The sequence below is a fragment of the Lampris incognitus genome, chromosome 14, assembly GCF_029633865.1.
Source record: "Lampris incognitus isolate fLamInc1 chromosome 14, fLamInc1.hap2, whole genome shotgun sequence".
Taxonomy (NCBI): Eukaryota; Metazoa; Chordata; class Actinopteri; order Lampriformes; family Lampridae; genus Lampris; species Lampris incognitus.
The window spans coordinates 11,805,179-11,823,111 of record NC_079224.1 but is presented as its reverse complement, the minus strand read 5'-3'; the positions used below and the strand labels follow the sequence as shown (position 1 = coordinate 11,823,111).

General features: G+C 45.8%; 1 protein-coding gene across 1 annotated transcript in view; it reads right to left on the bottom strand.

Annotated features, from left to right (window-relative positions):
* LOC130124034 (piezo-type mechanosensitive ion channel component 2) overlaps window positions 1-17,933 on the bottom strand; it is a 125,589-nt gene that overhangs the window by 97,260 nt on the left and 10,396 nt on the right. The window contains exons 2-3 of the mRNA XM_056293397.1: window positions 15,887-15,982; window positions 9,749-9,874 (exon numbers count right to left, since the gene is read on the bottom strand). Of these exons, the coding sequence (XP_056149372.1) occupies window positions 9,749-9,874; window positions 15,887-15,982 (222 nt within the window). The remainder of the gene's footprint in view (window positions 1-9,748; window positions 9,875-15,886; window positions 15,983-17,933) is intronic.

Below are 17,933 nucleotides of genomic sequence, written 5' to 3'. Positions count from 1 at the left end.
TAAACATCGGAACACAAAAGAGCCACACATATCAATACCTCTGATAACGACGGGCATTGCTAAACATCGGAAAAGAAAGAGCCATGGACATCAATAGCTCTCATATCAACTCCAAAGAGGATAAATATCTGAGTTTCATCACCAGCCAGTCAGACTAGCTTGGTCTAGTCAGAGAGGCATGAACTGATGAAGCCTCTTGGATGAGAGGCGAAACGTCTTCACGGATATATACCAAGTCCAGTTGCACTTGATTCAACTCCTTTGGATAACATGACCTGGATGAATGAGAACATTCACAGACCTCAGTATGCAGTCGAACCAGAGGTAGACTGCATGCTGAGGATGCAGCTCACCAATGTGGAGGAGCATTGCTGATAATATTGGACAATTCAAGAACTTTTAACTTGCACTTTTGCTTTCACTTCCAAATAAGTTGGTTACAATAATTGGGCTAAATCGGGTTGCTGAAATGTGCCTGACGCTCGTGCTCAGAGGAAGCTATGTCCAGCGGCGCTGCCATGCCCAAAACCCCCACAATGAAGTCGGCGAGTATCATAGTCATTATGCATATTGGCGAAATCTACAAAGATCAAACCCAGATGGTAAACTAATAAAAAATGGGATTACATTTAATGTTCATCCAGAAAAAACTGAGCAGACAGGTGCAAGAGAAACGAACTTTGCACATGACATCATGCAGTTATAATGCTGGAGGTGCAGTTGGGGCGCAGTCTTATCTCTGAAATTTTGATGTAGCATTATGTATTACAGCGTGGAGTCTTGCTCCTGCTCTTTGATGCTGGTCCATTCGCTACTCTGGCCAAAATACCTGCTCTCAGACTTTATGCAGTCACCATAAAAAAGCCCTCTGTGCTCGCTGGGCTGTTCAGCTCTCAGCGGCGCCCTGCGCAGGTTTCATTAGTGCTCTTCACACATAGTGCCCGGTAAATTACTGTGATAACCTTTCGGGCACCGCGAGTGATTTCAGAACCAGAATCAGAATCAGGTTCATTGGCCATGTAGGTTTGCACACATGTGGAATTTTGACTCCAGTTTCGTGGCTCTCATGGTGTACTTAACATAGAATAACAACACTACAACATAACAATCTTCAGATATATACACACAAGGACTGACTATATACAGGCGATGTTCACTATTCACACACGCAGCTACATGCAGGAACACTTCCGTCTTGGGCCTTTCCACACACGCCATGGCGATGCCGGTATAGACAGGGCAACGGCCAGCCCAGCGGATAATAACAGCAATAATAAATCAACTATATTTGTATAGCATGTTTCAGAAACAAGTTTAAAAAGTGCTTTACGGACACAAAAACAGAAAATACACAAAATCAAGAAATAGAAACGTAGATTAAAAAGAATAAGAAAAAAATAAGTGAATAAAAACAGAATACAAAAAGAAAACCTCTAACTAAAAGCCGTTTCATAAAAATTAGTTTTACTTCATGGATATCCATTTTGTCCTCTGCATGGACTGAGAGGAGCTCCCTTTATTTCTTTTTTCTTTTTCTCTCCCCAATTGTACCCGAACAATTACCCCACTCTTCCGGTCACTGCTCCGCCCACTCTGCCGATCCGGGGAGGGCTGCAGACTACCACATGCCTCCTCCGATTCATGTGGAGTTGCCAGCCGCTTCTTTTCACCTGACAGTGAGGAGTTTTGCCAGGGGGCGTAGCGCGTGGGAGGATCACGCTATTGCCCCCAATTCCCCCTTCCCCCCCGAACAGGCGCCCCGACCAACTGGAGGAGGCGCTAGTGCAGCGACCAGGACACATACCGACAGCCTGCTTCCCACCCGCAGACACGGCCTGCAGGGACACCCGACCAAGCCGGAGGTAACATGGGGATTCGAACCCGAGATCCCTTGTTAGTAGGCAACGGAACAGACCGCCATGCTACCCGGATGCCCCTTATTTCTGAAGCCGCCCAGTTTCCAGCCATCCTTGAAAAACAGAAGAACTTGTATTGCAGTTATCACATCACCCACGAGGCAAAGCAACCATCTCGGATTCAAACGCATCATCGGCGCAGTCTTGTGATTTGGTGGCGTGAAAGCGTCTTTCGTCAGACGGACGTTAAGACTTTACGCGCGCTTCCCTGCAACATTACCGCTTTCATTCACAACTAGGGGCTGTCACGAGCTCAGATTCTCACCACACGATCGTGGCCAAAAGAATCACGATAACGATACCGTCCTGATATCTAGAGAAATTTTGAAGAAAAAAAAATGCTATCATCTTTAACTTTGTTATTGTGCATTCTGTCTCTTTTTTGGCAAATGAATTACACTCAAAATACGAGTGCGGGGAAGTGGAGAGAGAGTCTGTAACCATAACTGTACTACAAAAACGTACAGAATGGAAATTTAAAGTTAATGGATAGTGAAAAGGCAACCGGATGAACTGATAAATAAATATCCACACAGCCCAACATCTGCCATTAATACAATGTCAGCTGGAACGAAATCACTCGTGGGGAGCGGGGGATGGAAAGTGTGTGTGTGAGACCACAGACTGACACCTAACCACTCTATATACTGTGACTTAATGTCCACCGACCATGTACTGACACTTCTCATGACATGATTTTTTTTTAAAAAATGTTTAAAGACTATTTTTTTGGCATTTTCTGCCTTTATTCGATAGCGACAGGGTGACGTGCTACGGTAAGTATTCAGTCTTATGTCCTCTACCAGGTGAGCCACTGGGGCGCCCCTGAGATGTGATTTTGCACGGCAGTAGTAGCCACACACTGTGGTAATTACTAGCCAGCATAGCGGTTCGACCAAGTTTAAACCAGTCCAAGTCAATATGCATCCGTCCATTATCCAAACCTGGAGCCTATCCCAGCGGTCACTGGGCGGCAGGCGGGGGAAACACCCTGGCCAGGCTGCCACGCCATCACAGAGCCGACACACTCACACCTAGGGACAATTTAGTACGGCTGATTCACTTTTTTTCATGCTTTTTTTTTTTACATCAAATTTACCCCCCCCCCCAAAAAAAATAACCAAAGCAATGCCCTTTGGGGGAAAATAAACAGCTCAAAGTTAACAGGAAAAGTTACACTTCTTATCTGTTAATTGTTAATTCAGCAACAGAGGGAAAATAACCGCACTGTTGTTTTATTTCTGAAAATAACGTCACCGTCTCTTCTATCTTTACTCAACAGCCCCCGTCCCTTCATCCAAAGCTTTTCCAAAATATCAATGATTCACTCGCATCCGAATTTTAGTCAGCTAGTTTTTAATTTACATCATGTGGTCTCAGGGGCGTGTCTAAAGGGGTGCCCCTCCTCCCCGAAATATGATTGCCCCCCCCCATGTCACTGGGCTAGAGTACTGTCAGTGTGACAATGCCCAACGACCCCACAAAGGATACATGCATTCAGAATACACATGACCCCTGGTTATTTTTTTACAAGCAAATGTATAATTACATGCAAGGCAGGGAAACAAAACACTCAGTTTAAATAAACTCAACCATACCAGTCAATTTTCAAAGGTTATATTAGAGCAAAGCCCTGTGATGGCCTGGCGGCCTGTCCAAGAATGTCTCCCCGCCTGCCGCCCACTGACTGCTGGGATAGGCTCCAGCATCCCCATGACCCTGAGAGCAGGATAAGCGATTTGGATAATGGATGGATGGATATTAGAGCAAAAGGGAAAGAAAAAAAGTTCCTTATAATTCAGTTCAGTTTATAAAGCAAACATACTCCACTTCGGGATTTCCCAGTTACCCCTACCAGCTCAATTCAGTTCAGCTCACTCAACAAAAATGCTCCACTTCAGGATTTCCTGGTTATCCAACAAACAAAACTCAAAACAACCAAGTATTCCCAACCGTAGTTCTGTTCAGCTAACTCGAGAAAAAAAAATCCACAAACCCCCCCCAAAGCTTTGGTCAAGAAGATGAAAAAAAAAGAGACAAATGGTCACTGGCTTTCACCGGCTCACGGTTATAATAATCGTTTAATAATCAGCTTAGTAATCAGCTTAATAATCAATCATGGTGAGTGATTATTAAGCTGTTGTCAAGTCTCCAAACAATCCTCGACAGATTCCTTGAGATGATGAGGGGAGATGATTTCTCATGCAGACACGTGCAAATATATAACAAATGTGGACTTAACATGGCAAAAAGGCCTGGGTAGGCTGATGGAGTGGAGGTCTAACTTCTCCCTACTCTTTACCCGCCGGCGTCAGTCGCCATACTGATTTGTGCAACTCATCATAAAGGAATGTAAGGGGGCCGGCCCCTCCGACAGTGGGTAAATCAGAGCCATATCACTGGTTGACAGGACTGGTGGGTGTGTGGAGGTGAGTGAAAACAGAAACGCAGTTCTTTTAGCAACATAATTTGGGCGATCACCACACTAGCTAGTTCTGCGTCACGGCATCACTTCAGGTGCGTGTGTGTGTGTGTGGGGGGGGGGGTGACGTTGGGGGGAGACAAAGCGAGAATGGAAAGAAACGGAAATGATTTACGAAGCGTTGGGTTATTTAAGTGATATAATCGTGTGTATTATTAACACTATATCAATATTTCATTTTTTATCGTCAATATGGTATATCGTGACACCCCTATTCACAACACAGCCTTACCAGCATTTTCCCTTAAAAGTCACATGGTCTCGAGGAGGGAAATTGGCGGTACGGATTTCCCTGAAATATCGATCCCTGCCCCCATTCACATATGACCCCGTGCAGGAAGCGTCCCTGAACATTTCAGGGGAAGACTGCATGTGTGAAAGGCATTATTGTTCCTTCTCTCAGGGGCTCGTGTCCAGCTGCTCTTTTCCCCCCTCGAAGTCTGCCTACGTACGGCGGCGGGGGCAACATTCAAGCATGTCACAGCTATTAGCTGGCAACCTCCATGCCCCGGGTGAATTCGGCAACTGCATCCCATTTGCAGAGGGGTGGAGAGGGTTTGTGTAGGTGGGGATATGGAGGAAAGTAAAGTTTAGTGCAAAGGAATGAGGAATGACTTTCCAAGGACCACAAAGGACCGGTGACTGTCTCTTAGGAAGCAGTCACCAAATGGCCGTTTGCCAGGCTTTTTGTTGCTTATGGACAGCTGAAAGGTCTGTGGCCCATCCGCTGCAGGTCTAGCAGAATTTGGTGGGACGCTTTTAAGGTTTATTTTAACCTACGTAGGAGCCTGGTTGGTAGACTTTGCCACATAAGACTTTGTGGTGACTGCGAAAAAGTTTAAACAATAACAGCAAAGTATTTGGTCGGTTTTGTGTGTTCTGTATGGCTGACAACTGACCAGACACTGTGTGAATTCACTTGATGTGGTAAACGCCCAACCCATCTGGCACCAAAGGAAGGACAAAAATAAAGCAAAAAAAAAAAAAAAAAAGTTTGAGATATTAGTCCTGCCCAGGTTTGGTCAGCACACAAGAATGAAGGATGACTTAGTCAGAAGTCAGGGCCAGGCTCATCTGGTGACCAGTCGCTGACCTACCGTGTCAGCAGGGGATGTGTCCCCCCCCGCCCCCCACCCCCATTCATACTCAACTCAGTTCGCTGCTCTAATGGCTTATTTGGCTCCAGCGAACAGAGACACGGAGGAAATGATATAAAGTTATCTGAGGGGAGGATAACTGCCTCAGCGCGAAGGGGGACTTCTTGTTTACATTCTGCCGCCAAAAGGAAAAGGGTGTCAAGGGGCGGAACATCAGCCCGAGCAACCTGAGTTAAGGGATTTATTTGGGAAGCATAAGCGGGTATATCAAGGAGACAATGAGTAATGTTGGACTTCCTGTTCCACACAAAGAAACTTCTTTTTTTTCTTCTCTTCCAACAACTCCCATCATTGTTTAAACAGTTCTTCACTGTGGGTGACAAATATGCTATCTAAAAATGTTTCTGTTTTAATACATCTGATTCAAATATTTTGTCATTTTAAAGAAAAGTGCCTCTATATATATATATATATATATATATATAGGCACTTTTATATATATATATATATAAACTATATATATATATATTTATATATATATATATTTATATATATATATAAACTTGTAGTTTTTTTTAACAATTTTATCATACAACAGAAAAAAAACTCTGCTTTTCAATTTAGCTCAATATGCAGCTTTTCATCACGGGTGTCTAATCTCTCTTCACCGTGAGCGTCATTAAGTGTCTAATGACAGGCAGGATCCAGCTGCAAAACACCAGCGAGCAGCGGAGAGCTCACGCCATGAACCCACTGTTAAACGCTGCAGAAAATTACAAAGCATGGTATTTATAACTGGGCGGCACTGTGGCGCAGTGGTTAGCGCGGTCGCCTCACAGCAAGAAGGTCCTGGGTTCAAGCCCCTGGGGTAGTCCAACCTTTGGGGTCGTCCCGGGTCGTCCTCTGTGTGGAGTTTTCATGTTCTCCCCGTGTCTGCGTGGGTTTCCTCCCACAGTCCAAAGACATGTAGGTCAGGTGACTCGGCCGTACTAAATTGCCCCTGGGCCCTGTGTGCTGGCCTGACGGCCTGTCCAGGGTGTCTCCCCGCCTGTCGCCCAGTCACTGCTGGGATAGGCTCCAGCATCCCCGCGACCCTGAGCGCAGGATAAGCAGTTCGGATAATGGATGCAGCTTTTCATCACGGGCGTCTAATCTCTCTTCACCGTGAGCCTCATTAAGTGTTTAATGACAGGCAGGATCCAGCTGCAAAACACCAGCGAGCACCGGAGAGCTCACGCCATGAACCCACTGTTAAACACTGCAGATAATTACAAAGCATGGCATTCATAACTGCCCCTCTGACGAACGAGCTCCATGATATGAAGTCCGACACAAAAAACACGTCGGCAGTGTACCCACACAAGTGGAAATGAATAACAAGTTAAGTACGTTCTTTTAAACTATCCAATCAGACTTCCTTGCGGCCTTCTCTGAGCATATCCAGAATATTCGGTGGTTCAGTCTGTCACATAGTGGAGCCCTTGAGCTCGCAGCAATAAAGATTTCCCTGTGCGAGTATTTAAGTCTATGCGCTTGGCTTTTTTTCTGAGACTTGCTCGCTGTTTAGCCCGGGGTGATAAGGTCTGCTCTGCCCTCTCAGTAAAACCAGGCCATGCACGTACAGTACGGTGGAAAATGAGCTCAAGCGCCGTCATAATTTACAAGTGGTTAGTACACAAGGTCAGGGCCCGCCTCGTCTAGACACACCGAACATTTTTACTGTTTGATACCAAGTTTCATAAGCAACCCCAAAGGCCAACTATTAACACCTCAGTAGCTCACATTGTTGTGTTTTTAACAAGCAGCAAGAATTTTCTTCTTTTTTTTTTTTTTTTACTTTCCCTACGGTCGATGGAAGCAGATTAAATAGTGGAATATGTGAGATTCATAAATATAGACAACATGACCAAATCCAACAACAGAGTGCTTCTATTTTGAATGAGTCCTTCAAGGCATTATTTCATTTCAATGTACTGCCTTACTCCAACAAATGGATCGTGTTTTGTTTTTTTTGTTTGTTTTTTTTTTTTAGAGGCAAACCTTCCCTCGAGCTGTGAAAAACCTACACCTTTCTGGTGATCTACAGCCCTTCGATGCCCCAGGTCAGAGTTTAAGCACAAAACAACTTGCATGATAGATGATGGGATGAACGGATGTTGACAGTCTGTCATGAACATATGGCCGATTAGGCCCGACCCAGCACAGCTCCCCCTCTTGTGATGTCCCATAAACAATGAGAGATCAACACAAATTGTTCGGAGACAAAAAGTTTTAAACGAGGGCAAAAAAAAAAAAAAAAAAAATAATTGAGTCTGAGATAGAGTATTTAAAATTTTACTTTCTGAGGTGAAGACATATAGCTCCTGGGTGGGTCAGTGGGTGGTACAGGGCTCTAACTGGGACCACCCAAGCTGAAAAAGTATACACATAAGCAGTGTGAGGAGATTTAGGTTAGAGCGTCCACCAAGTGTCATGAAAACTGGAATTCAGACTGTTAACAACAATGAAGGAGAGTATAAGGTGGCACAGAATGCAGTCGATACAGCCTTCATAGGTCTCCTGACCTTGTTCAAGAGTTACAAGCTTGGGGGGCATCCAGGTAGCCTAACAGTCTATTCCATTGCCTACCAACGCGGGGATCGTCAGTTCGAATTGGCCGTGTCTGTGGATGGGAAGCCGAATGTGGGTTTGTGTCCTAGTCGCTGCACTAGCGCCTCCTCTGGTCGGTCAGGGCGCCTGTTCGGGGGGGGGGGGACTGGGGGTAATAGCGTGATCCTCCCACGCGCTACGTCCCCCTGGCGAAACGCCTCACTGTCAGGTGAAAAGAAGCGGCTGGCGACTCCACATGTATCGGAGGAGGCATGTGGTAGTCTGCAGCCCTCCCCGGATCGGCAGAGGGGATGGAGCAGCGACAGGGACGGCACAGAAAATAGGGTAATTAGCCAAGTACAATTGGGGAGAAAAAATGGGAAAACTCCAAAAAGAATTTTTTTTTAAAAAAAGAGTCAAAAGCTTTTTCCTGTGTATCTTACACAGGAAAAAGTACAGGCCGAAACATCAGCGGACACAGAAACAATCAGTTCTATTTAATACCACCCATCCATTATCTACAACCCACTAAATCAGATCCAGGGGCACAGCTGCTGGAGTCTATCCCAGCATGCATTGGGCAGAAGGCAGGGAGACTTTGCTGGGCTCCATTTATTATCACCTCACCCTTTTACTCCATCATGGGCCCAGCATATACAGTACGTGTAAACCACTTTGAGTTGTACAACAGCGTTAAAGGTACCATGTGTAATATTTCAACTTGCCCAAAGCGTCACATGACCAGCAAATATCACTGGGCTGCTGAATGGTACTGATTAATAACAGTAATAATAATAATACATTTTATTTGTACAGCGCTTTTCAAAATACTCAAGACACTTTACATATGTTGAAATAAACATAAACCAAACACACCAAAGACAGAACAAAAAACATTAATCACACATTAAATGCGATTCTGCAGCAATTCTGATTAAGACAAAGTTAACAACACACCCACACCCTCCTGATTTCTGCTTTCAGAGACACAGGAATCAGACGGGCGGATTTGGCTTTGTTGACGTTTTGACGCCGTTCCACTACAAAAGATCTGGCTCGCTTTCCTCAGTGAACTGCTATGCAGCAGTCGTCGTGAAAAACGCCTACTGAGGGTACTGGAAAACGTCACATGTCGGAAAACGTGTGTGCTCAGCCGTCTTTCTATTTGAACTTGCTTGTTGCTTTATTTGCTGTTGTTTTCCACATCACTGAATGATGTAGGGTTCAATTAGAATTACACGTAACACTTTTAATTTCACTGATGACTACGACAACAAAAAATATCCAACCATGGTCTCATTTCCATACTGAAAGTGAGGTTATAGACAAATATTTCTCATCATAGTTTCTGTCAATGACATTTATCGTACTGCGTCAGTAACTAAATAGAAATTCAGCTTCGGTTCTAACCTGGATTTGGATAAAATGGCTGTCAGGCAGGTTGTGTCAATGTGTCTACCAATGACCAGAGTTTGAAATTCACCTCTGTCAAAAAAAAATTTAAAAAAAAAAAAATAATAATACATATATGTGTGAAGAAATGTGAATATCATTACATTTCTTCATAGATTTTTGTGGACAAAGCTGAGTTTTGATGAGGACATAATCTCATTCTTGTTATGGGGAAAAAAAATAATAAATTCGTGGCTGGCCGGCCTACTCACAGTTAAAGCTGGAGTCGATGGAGTTCCCGGCCAGCAGGCTGTTGACGGTGATCTGATAGATGATGTGGAGCAGCACAAAGCTCATACTGGTGAAACACAAGGACTGGAGCAGACGCCCAGTGAGGCCTGCAGATGAGAGGACCACAACCACACACATTTCACAAGATTAAGAGTTTAACATCACAAAGTTTAACAGTTTCAAAATGTTGTTTCCTTTGGTTATGTGCAAAATTCTGGCCAGATGCACTGGACGCCACAAACTTCACACTTGTGCTTGTGCCCTGCTTTTCCTCATCAGAGCAAACATCTAAAAACACATTTCTAAGCGTGAACACCACTTACTTTAAGTATTACAGTACAAATTGCAGGTTTTTATATACATGTTATTATTTGGCCAGTGTTACGGCCCTAGTGCCCAGCTGATGAGGGGTTGAAATCGCCTGTGCTCAACCAGCAGCTCCACAGGAGGAGGTGCATTACCTGGAGAGGGAAGTTACACACATATACACATAGGGTTGTAACAGCCAGTTTAATCAAAAATGTCTCTCTGGGGCATCCGGGTAGCGTAGCGGTCTATTCCGTTGCCTACCAACACGGGGATCGCCGGTTTCTATCCCCGTGTTGCCCCCGGCTTGGTGAAGCGTCCCTACAGACACAATTGGCCGTGTCTGCGGATGGGAAGCCAGATGTGGGTATGTGTCCTGGTTGCTACACTCGCACCTCCTCTGATTGGTCGCGGCGTCTGTTCAGGGGGGAGGGAGAACTGGGGGGGAATAGCAGGATCCTTCCACGCACTACGTCCCCCTGGTGAAACTCCTCACTGTCAGGTGAAAAGAAGCGGCTGACGACTCCACATGTATCAGAGAGGGCATGTGGCAGTCTGCAGCCCTCCCCGGATCGGCAGAGGGGGTGGAGCAGCAACCGCGATGACACAGAAGAGTGGGGTAATTGGCCGGATACAATTGGGGAGAAAAAAAAGGGGGGGAATGTGTCTCCATGAGTTGCCTTGTCCCAAAGCAAGACAACGGGGGGGGGGGGGGGAATTCTCACACCGGTGAAGTCATCAGGGATCAAATCTGATAAGACTTCAGAACAGGGACAATGGAGTTTCTGAGGTATATTTCATGGTACAAAACTAGCAACTTAAACAAAACAAACATCCCGGTCCACAAAGATTGCTCTCTACTTCTTTATCTCTGAGGTAGCCCCAGCATCCTATTGTGATAACATTTCAAGTTTTGGTCTTTGTCTTCTGGTTTTGTGGCTTTGTGAAAGAAGCAGTCATGTTCAGTAACACTGACTGGACTGCTCAAGACTGCCTGAGTAACATCATTAAAACTTTTAAACAGACTGGTTTACTGAGTAGAAATTCCACTCTTCACCCGGAGACTTGAGCTTAAGCCCCAGTTTTGGCAAGCGTCCACTTCCTTAGGTGTTCCGCAGCATAACACCGAATCTCCACCAGACAACGGCGTCACAACGAGACACTGAATTTCAACCCGTGCTGTTCTGTCACTGATGCTCTTCTGTCGCTTTGACCTCCGTGTGGAGGGGGCCTGACGAAAAAAAGCGGAATTTCCTGAGGGGGGTCAATTAAGTATTACATCAATACCATTATCAAAACAATTCAACCCAGTGGCTCTTAGTCATCCTGGGTGGGAAGGATGAGGGCAGACTGAAGAGCTACCACAGCTGTTTACCACATGGCCTTTTATGATGCACCTACAGGTATTTGGGATAATTTCAGGAGTTGTTATGGCGATCATTCCCGACAGTGGGCTCTTGCCGACCTCCTGTTATCCTGGAAATGAACATTCCTCACCCTCGGGGGATAGAAAGCTCCTGGAAACGTCCCTGTTTTGATAAGGGAGCAGCAACGGTTTCCTGTGCTATACTATCGGCCCTTTTATGTCAAGGAAATAAGAAGAGATATTGGGTTGCCCTACATATCGCCAAAGATCTGTCCGGCCGTTACACGGTGGCTCTTTACGGACCAGCATCCCCACCACTCGCGTCAGCTCTTTCTGCGTAACCTCATTAAATTTAATGCATTCTTGTGGGGAACATTTAACAGTTTTACTACAGTGGGGCAACATATCCAGGCTACGGCGAGGCACTACTGGCAAACAGCAGGCCATCGTGGGCTAACCTTATCACACTGCTCCCCACAACACCCCAAGACAGGCTTATTAAACGTGGAAGTGAAAACAATTTGTGCTAATTTCCTGTTGCAATTCCCTCGACGGTCGCAAAACGGGGGAAGAATGCCTGTAAATAGCAGCATGAGGACTGTTAGAGAAGCTTCCAGTCCAAATTGGTCCTAAAGCCGTGGACGGTGCGACAGCTTTGGCGCTGCCGAGAGCTTTTGTCTCGCTGCCATTCACCGCGGCCGCCCGACACTCATCCCCAGTTAAGTTTTTAGCTTTGTGTCTTGATGCGAACCTCGAGTCTTCTTAAACGTTGCCAGAACGGAGGGCATTGTTCAGTCTGAGTTGAACACTGACCGCCTGTTCTCTAATCAGAGAATCTTAACCGCTGAACAATATCAAATCCTACTTTACTCCCCCGGGGGTCTGCGAGCCCGACGTTTCTGGAGGAGCCGATGAAACGTTCTCTTCTCTCATCAGGACCGCATCGTCCAGCCGTTTAGAAGGAGCCAATGCCAACTCCCCGTAAATCAGAAAGCGGACTACGTCACAACTCGGGAGGAAAACGGTCTCAAAAGGCGTTTAAATTTCTTTGATAAAGGTATGTATCCGACTGAGCCAGGTTTAAACGCGAGGAAAAAAAATCAGAACCTAAAAATCTGACCCAAAATCCAATAAACAACCTTAACAGATCAAGCAATAACATCGAACATTAAAGCAACTTTTTTTTTTTTGCAGCCATACAGAGAAAATCCCCTCAGGAAAAGCGTCACCGCCGTTAATCACGCCACACAAGACCCGCGGGTCCGTTAAATGCCTTTTGTAAGTTGGGCAATTATGTACACGTTTACTGAGAATTTAATACGTCAGACGATTTCAAGCCAATTATTGTCGTCATAACATTAGAGAGGTAATCACAAAAAGACAACAGGTTGAATTAATGCTGTTCTGCTCCACGCGGGGTTGGACATCATTTCCAGACGTATATCTTTGGGGGTATCTTGCACTGGCGTGGCTTATAGAAGAAAGGACACCCAAAGAGTTATCAACGTCCCACAGCTGGATTGTATTAACGGCAATATATTTCAGCAGCCTCGTGTTCTTTAAACTCAGCAGTCGAACTGAAGCAGACCATCAAAATAAACCATTCGGTCACTGAACTTACCTCCATCCCTTACTGTCCACATGCACAGTCCATAAATATAGTGTTGACATGCACCAATGTGATTTTTTTTTTTTTTTTGGTGTGTGTATCGGGGTGTCCGGGTAGCGTAGCAGTCTATTCCGTTGCCTACCAACATGGGGATTGCCGGTTCGAATCCCCGTGTTACCTCCAGCTTGGTTGGGACTCGTGTCTCCGGGTGGGAAGCCAGATGTGGGTATGTGTCCTGGTCGCTGCACTAGCGCCTCCTCTGGTCGGTCGGAGCGCCTGTTCGGGGCGGAGGGGGAACGAACTGGGGTGAATAGCGTGATCCCCCCCCCCCCATGCGCTATGTCCCCCTGCCGAAACTCCTCACTGTCAGGTGAAAAGAAGCGGCGGGGGAATGCACATAAATCGGAGGAGGCATGTGGCAGCTCTCCCCGGATTGGCAGAGGGGTTGGAGCAGCGACCGGGACGGCTCGGAAAATAGGGTAATTAGCCAAGTACAATTAGGGAGAAAAAGGGGGAACCCCCCACCCCCCCACAAAAAAGAGGTAATGTAGCATGCGCCACTGCATGGATTGGGGAAATTCTTTAAAAAGGCATCTTTACCAATCAGTGATTTCTTGCTTCATTCTGTGATCAATAACAACAGGATTTCGGTAATCCTGACTCGGGGATTTGATGCTTGTATTTCGAGTAATGTATGGATTAGTCTGCATCCAAAGCCTCTAAAATGTAAAATTAAACAGCACATTTATTGCAATTAACAGATGGTGATTTGAATAATGTTATAGAGGCTGTAGCAAGACAGTATATTTGTTTGAGCGATCAAACAGTAAACGTTTCTTAACCGGGAATCTCATTATGGCATTTCTGTTATCATTACAGTTAACTTCTTTTTCACGCCAACAGTCCTGATCCCGTCCATGACATCCCCATCCTCATTCTCCCGATCTGCGTCCCTCTCCTCTGGGAACAGACGGGTCATAAAGCCAGAGGGTACATGTCCTGGCTGGCTTCCCACTAGTGAGCAGATCAAATATCAGCTGACGCCGTTGGCAGATTATAGTGTGCATTAGGAGAATTAGGAAACGACACAAACTTCAGAAAAGCCTCCCAAAGTCAACTTGCAGTCACATTTTCTTGGTCAAACTCAATGATAACTTGTCCAAGTACCTTCTGGAAAGGAGCAGTTTTTCTTTTTTAAATCTGGTGGGACTACTTCAGAAAGCGGAAGGTTAAACAAACAGCATAGGGACTTTTCAAAAACACAAAACTTCATAACAAGTGACGTGGCACCAATGAAAGTGGCAACCCTAGGAAACATGGGAAAGTGGAGTTTCGATGCGGTTTCCTAAACCGTACTCTGCTGATGCGTCTTGTTTATTTAGAAAACCACGTCAGAGCCGTCCCATACATGTGGAACCACATCAACAGCTATCAGAAACGGGACGACAAACGCTCTACTAGAAGACCTCTCCCTTTAACTATTGATGGAAATGTAAGTGGTCCACTTTCTGGCCTCTCTCTCCTCCACCTCTCCTCGCTTGCTCTTCTCCTGCACTTCCTGAATGTTATTTCAGCTGGAGACAAGCAGAGACAGCTCACTGACTGGATGTTGTTCCTCCCACCAATATGCCTTAATGTATTATTAAACACAGCATGTGGGCTTCTACAAAAACCCCTTAACTGCCAGCGGTCTGGGAGGCGTCCCGTTTAGTATTGTGCGGTGAGGGAAGTGTGTGGCTTAGTCCGTCAAGATCTCTCTGCAGCCACATTCGTCATCCGTATAGAGAACAGTAGTCTCAGTCAACCGCTCGTAACCCAGAGACCCGCACTCATTTGCATCTTTCTTTGAGGACGACTGACCTCTTGTAATTTCTAGGGTTAGTATGGAAGTGAACTTTGTTGGGTTCACTGATGTTTGGCACAAAGCCCCATTTATTGAGTAAATTGGTCTCCAAATACGAACACCTTTACCATATCTATGAATTGATTTTTACCAATTGATTACCCCACTTCCCCTCGGAGATTAATAAAGTATTTCTGATTTATGGATGAGCGCCACCTGAAGAGACAGTCGATCATTCAGTTCACTTGTTGATAACTGTGCTGGTCGACCATTGTGAAAGTCAACTAAAGCTTCTAGCCAGGGCGTCCGGGTAGTGTAGCGGTCTATTCTGTTGCCTACCAACACGGGGATCGCTGGTTCGAATCCCCGTGTTACCTCCGGCACGGTCGCGCGTCCCTACAGACACAATTGGCCATGTCTGCAGGTGGGAGGCTGGATGTGGATATGTGTCCTGGTCGCTGCAGTAGCACCTCCTCTGGTCAGTCGGGGCGCCTGTTCGGGGGGGGGGGGGGGAGACTGGGGGGAATAGCGTGATCCTCCCACGCGCTACATTCCCTTGGCGAAACTCCTCACTGTCAGGTGAAAAGAAGCGACGGGCGACTCCACGTGTATCGGAGGAGGCATGTGGTAGTCTGCAGCCCTCCCCGGATAGGCAGAGGGGGTGGAGCAGCGACCGGGACGGCTCGGAAGAGTGGAGTAATTGGCCAAGTACAATTGGGAGAAAAGGGGGGGGGGCTTCTAGCCAGTATCATATTTCATCATGCAAGTGAACTAAACTGTGATATTTATTTTGTTAACAGACAATCTGCATAAGCTGCTGTTTCAATTTTATATGCAAAATATGCAAAAATTCCTCCTCATTTCAAAGAAATTCACGTGACGTGCTGGAGGGTAGTACTGGAAGTTCAAACCGGAAGTGATTTTTAAAAAGAAAAACAACAGATTCTCACTGGGTAGGTCAAAAATGTGCCACTTAGAAGAAGGTGAAGCCTTACCCTGCATCGTTTCACTCGTAGGCTCTGCGAAGAGGGGAATGAGCAGGAGATAGATGAGGTAGACGAGGGAGAGGACATTGTACCTGAACAGAGAGGCTGCGGAAAAACAAAAACAAAAACAAAGGCACAAATTACACAGTTGCCCAAGTAAGTGATGGGGGTTTTCCCTTTTATGTTAGGATTTCAATCACTGAACAAAGCCTGCAATGAAGAATAACAGTACGCCATCTGACGTTAAAGCAGCTGAAACAGATGTGCAGAACATTTAAATCAATTAACATTCACCTCCACATATTTAACATTCAAGCAAAAAGAGTAACAACCTCATTCATCCATACAACTCACAGGATATATTATGAGGACACAAAAAGATGGCAGGGAAGTCGATAAAGTGTCCTAAAAGTCATAAAAACTGCTCTCTTTGATAGTAAAAATAAAGTTGTGACAAACACTGCAATCCACTGAATTACAGAACCAAAGAGGTCATGCCCCTTTCACACGAAGCAAAGACCTGGGGAAAAACCTTTGTTGGCTGCTGGTGTGAATGGGTCAACACGGGTCATCCGACCTGGATCTGGGACGCTGGTCACAACCAGCGATTTACGGGAGCACAACACCGTTTGGCTTTGGTATGAGAAGGGGAACGCAGGCTGACTCCATGCAGGTTTCCATCTAGGAAACTCGTCGGTTACAGCTGGAGGTGCGATAGTACGATGTGAACACCGCTTTTGGGCCGGCACAGTGGTCCAGTGGCTAGCGCTGTCGCCTCACAGCAAGAAAGTCCTGGGTTTAAACCCCGGGGTTGTCCAACCCTGGGGGGGGTGTCATCCTCTGTATGGAGGTTGCATGTTCTCCCTGTGTCTGCGGTGGGCTTTCTCCGGGTGCTCCGGTTTCCCCCACCATCAAAAAGACATGCATGTTAGGGTTAGTACTCCTGTCTGTGCCCCTGACCGAGGCAATAGGAAGAAATAATTGGAGTTGGTCCCCCCGGGCACTGCACGGCAGCTGCCCACTGCTGCTAGCTACACAGCTAGGATGGGTCAAATGCAGAGCATAATTTCCCCATGGGGAAATTTTTTTTTTTTTTAAATATCAAAAATCAAATATAATACAGCAGTTCAAATGAGGATTGCTTGACCAAACATCAGACTGTCCACACTTTCTACCATGTTGAATCTCCACAGGGAATTAAAAAAAAAACCCCACTGAAACGGCCTTAAACATGATCACCCCACCAGGGCAGTGACATGTTTGGAACTTAAGTTGCAGATCCTGATTTTTTGTCAACAGTAAGAACCCAGTAATTACTCATCACCATAGCCTGGTATGATTGTTCAAATGCTGGTTGAACCGGTGTTCTGTCATACACTGTTTGTTTTTTGTGTGAAAATGCGCTTCAGTCTGCTTGTGTGTGGTGTTTTTGCCGAACACTGGCTCCCTGCAGCCTTTGCCGGCACAGAGGACGGTGCACACTGCCGTTTCACTGAGCGCCGATTAGCTCTGAAATGATGTATCCCTGCCCTTACAATTCCCAAGCCTGACGGTCTCATCTAGTTTGAATCGACTGGACTCAGTCAGACTCGGCACCGGTGTTTGGTCTGAAATACAGTAACCGCAGTATCCCCTTGGTAAATGCCTCCGAGTCCTTGGACGTTAACACCACAGAGAAACAATTAACTGACTGTGGTTTATCATGTTAATAATGGAGGGGAGCCACAGTCATATGCGTCGGCTGTGGTCAGCGGGGCATCCCGGCACTGTGTGATGTCTCACAAAGTACAGCAATATGGGAAGGTCTCTTTTTTGTATCACATGCAAAATTTTCACTTGACCAGGTTGTTACGGTGTGGTGTCACGGTCTTCAGGTTTTATTCTTACTGGATGATTTATATTCTCTTATTATTAAAAGTCAGCAACACAAAATCTGCCCTCTTTAAAAGGGAGTGATGTCACACACCAGGTGCTCCTGAAGCTCGCCATGCAATTCTGGGTTTTGCAAAACATTAACGCTACGTCCCGTTTGCCAAAACTTCAATTACCTCCACCT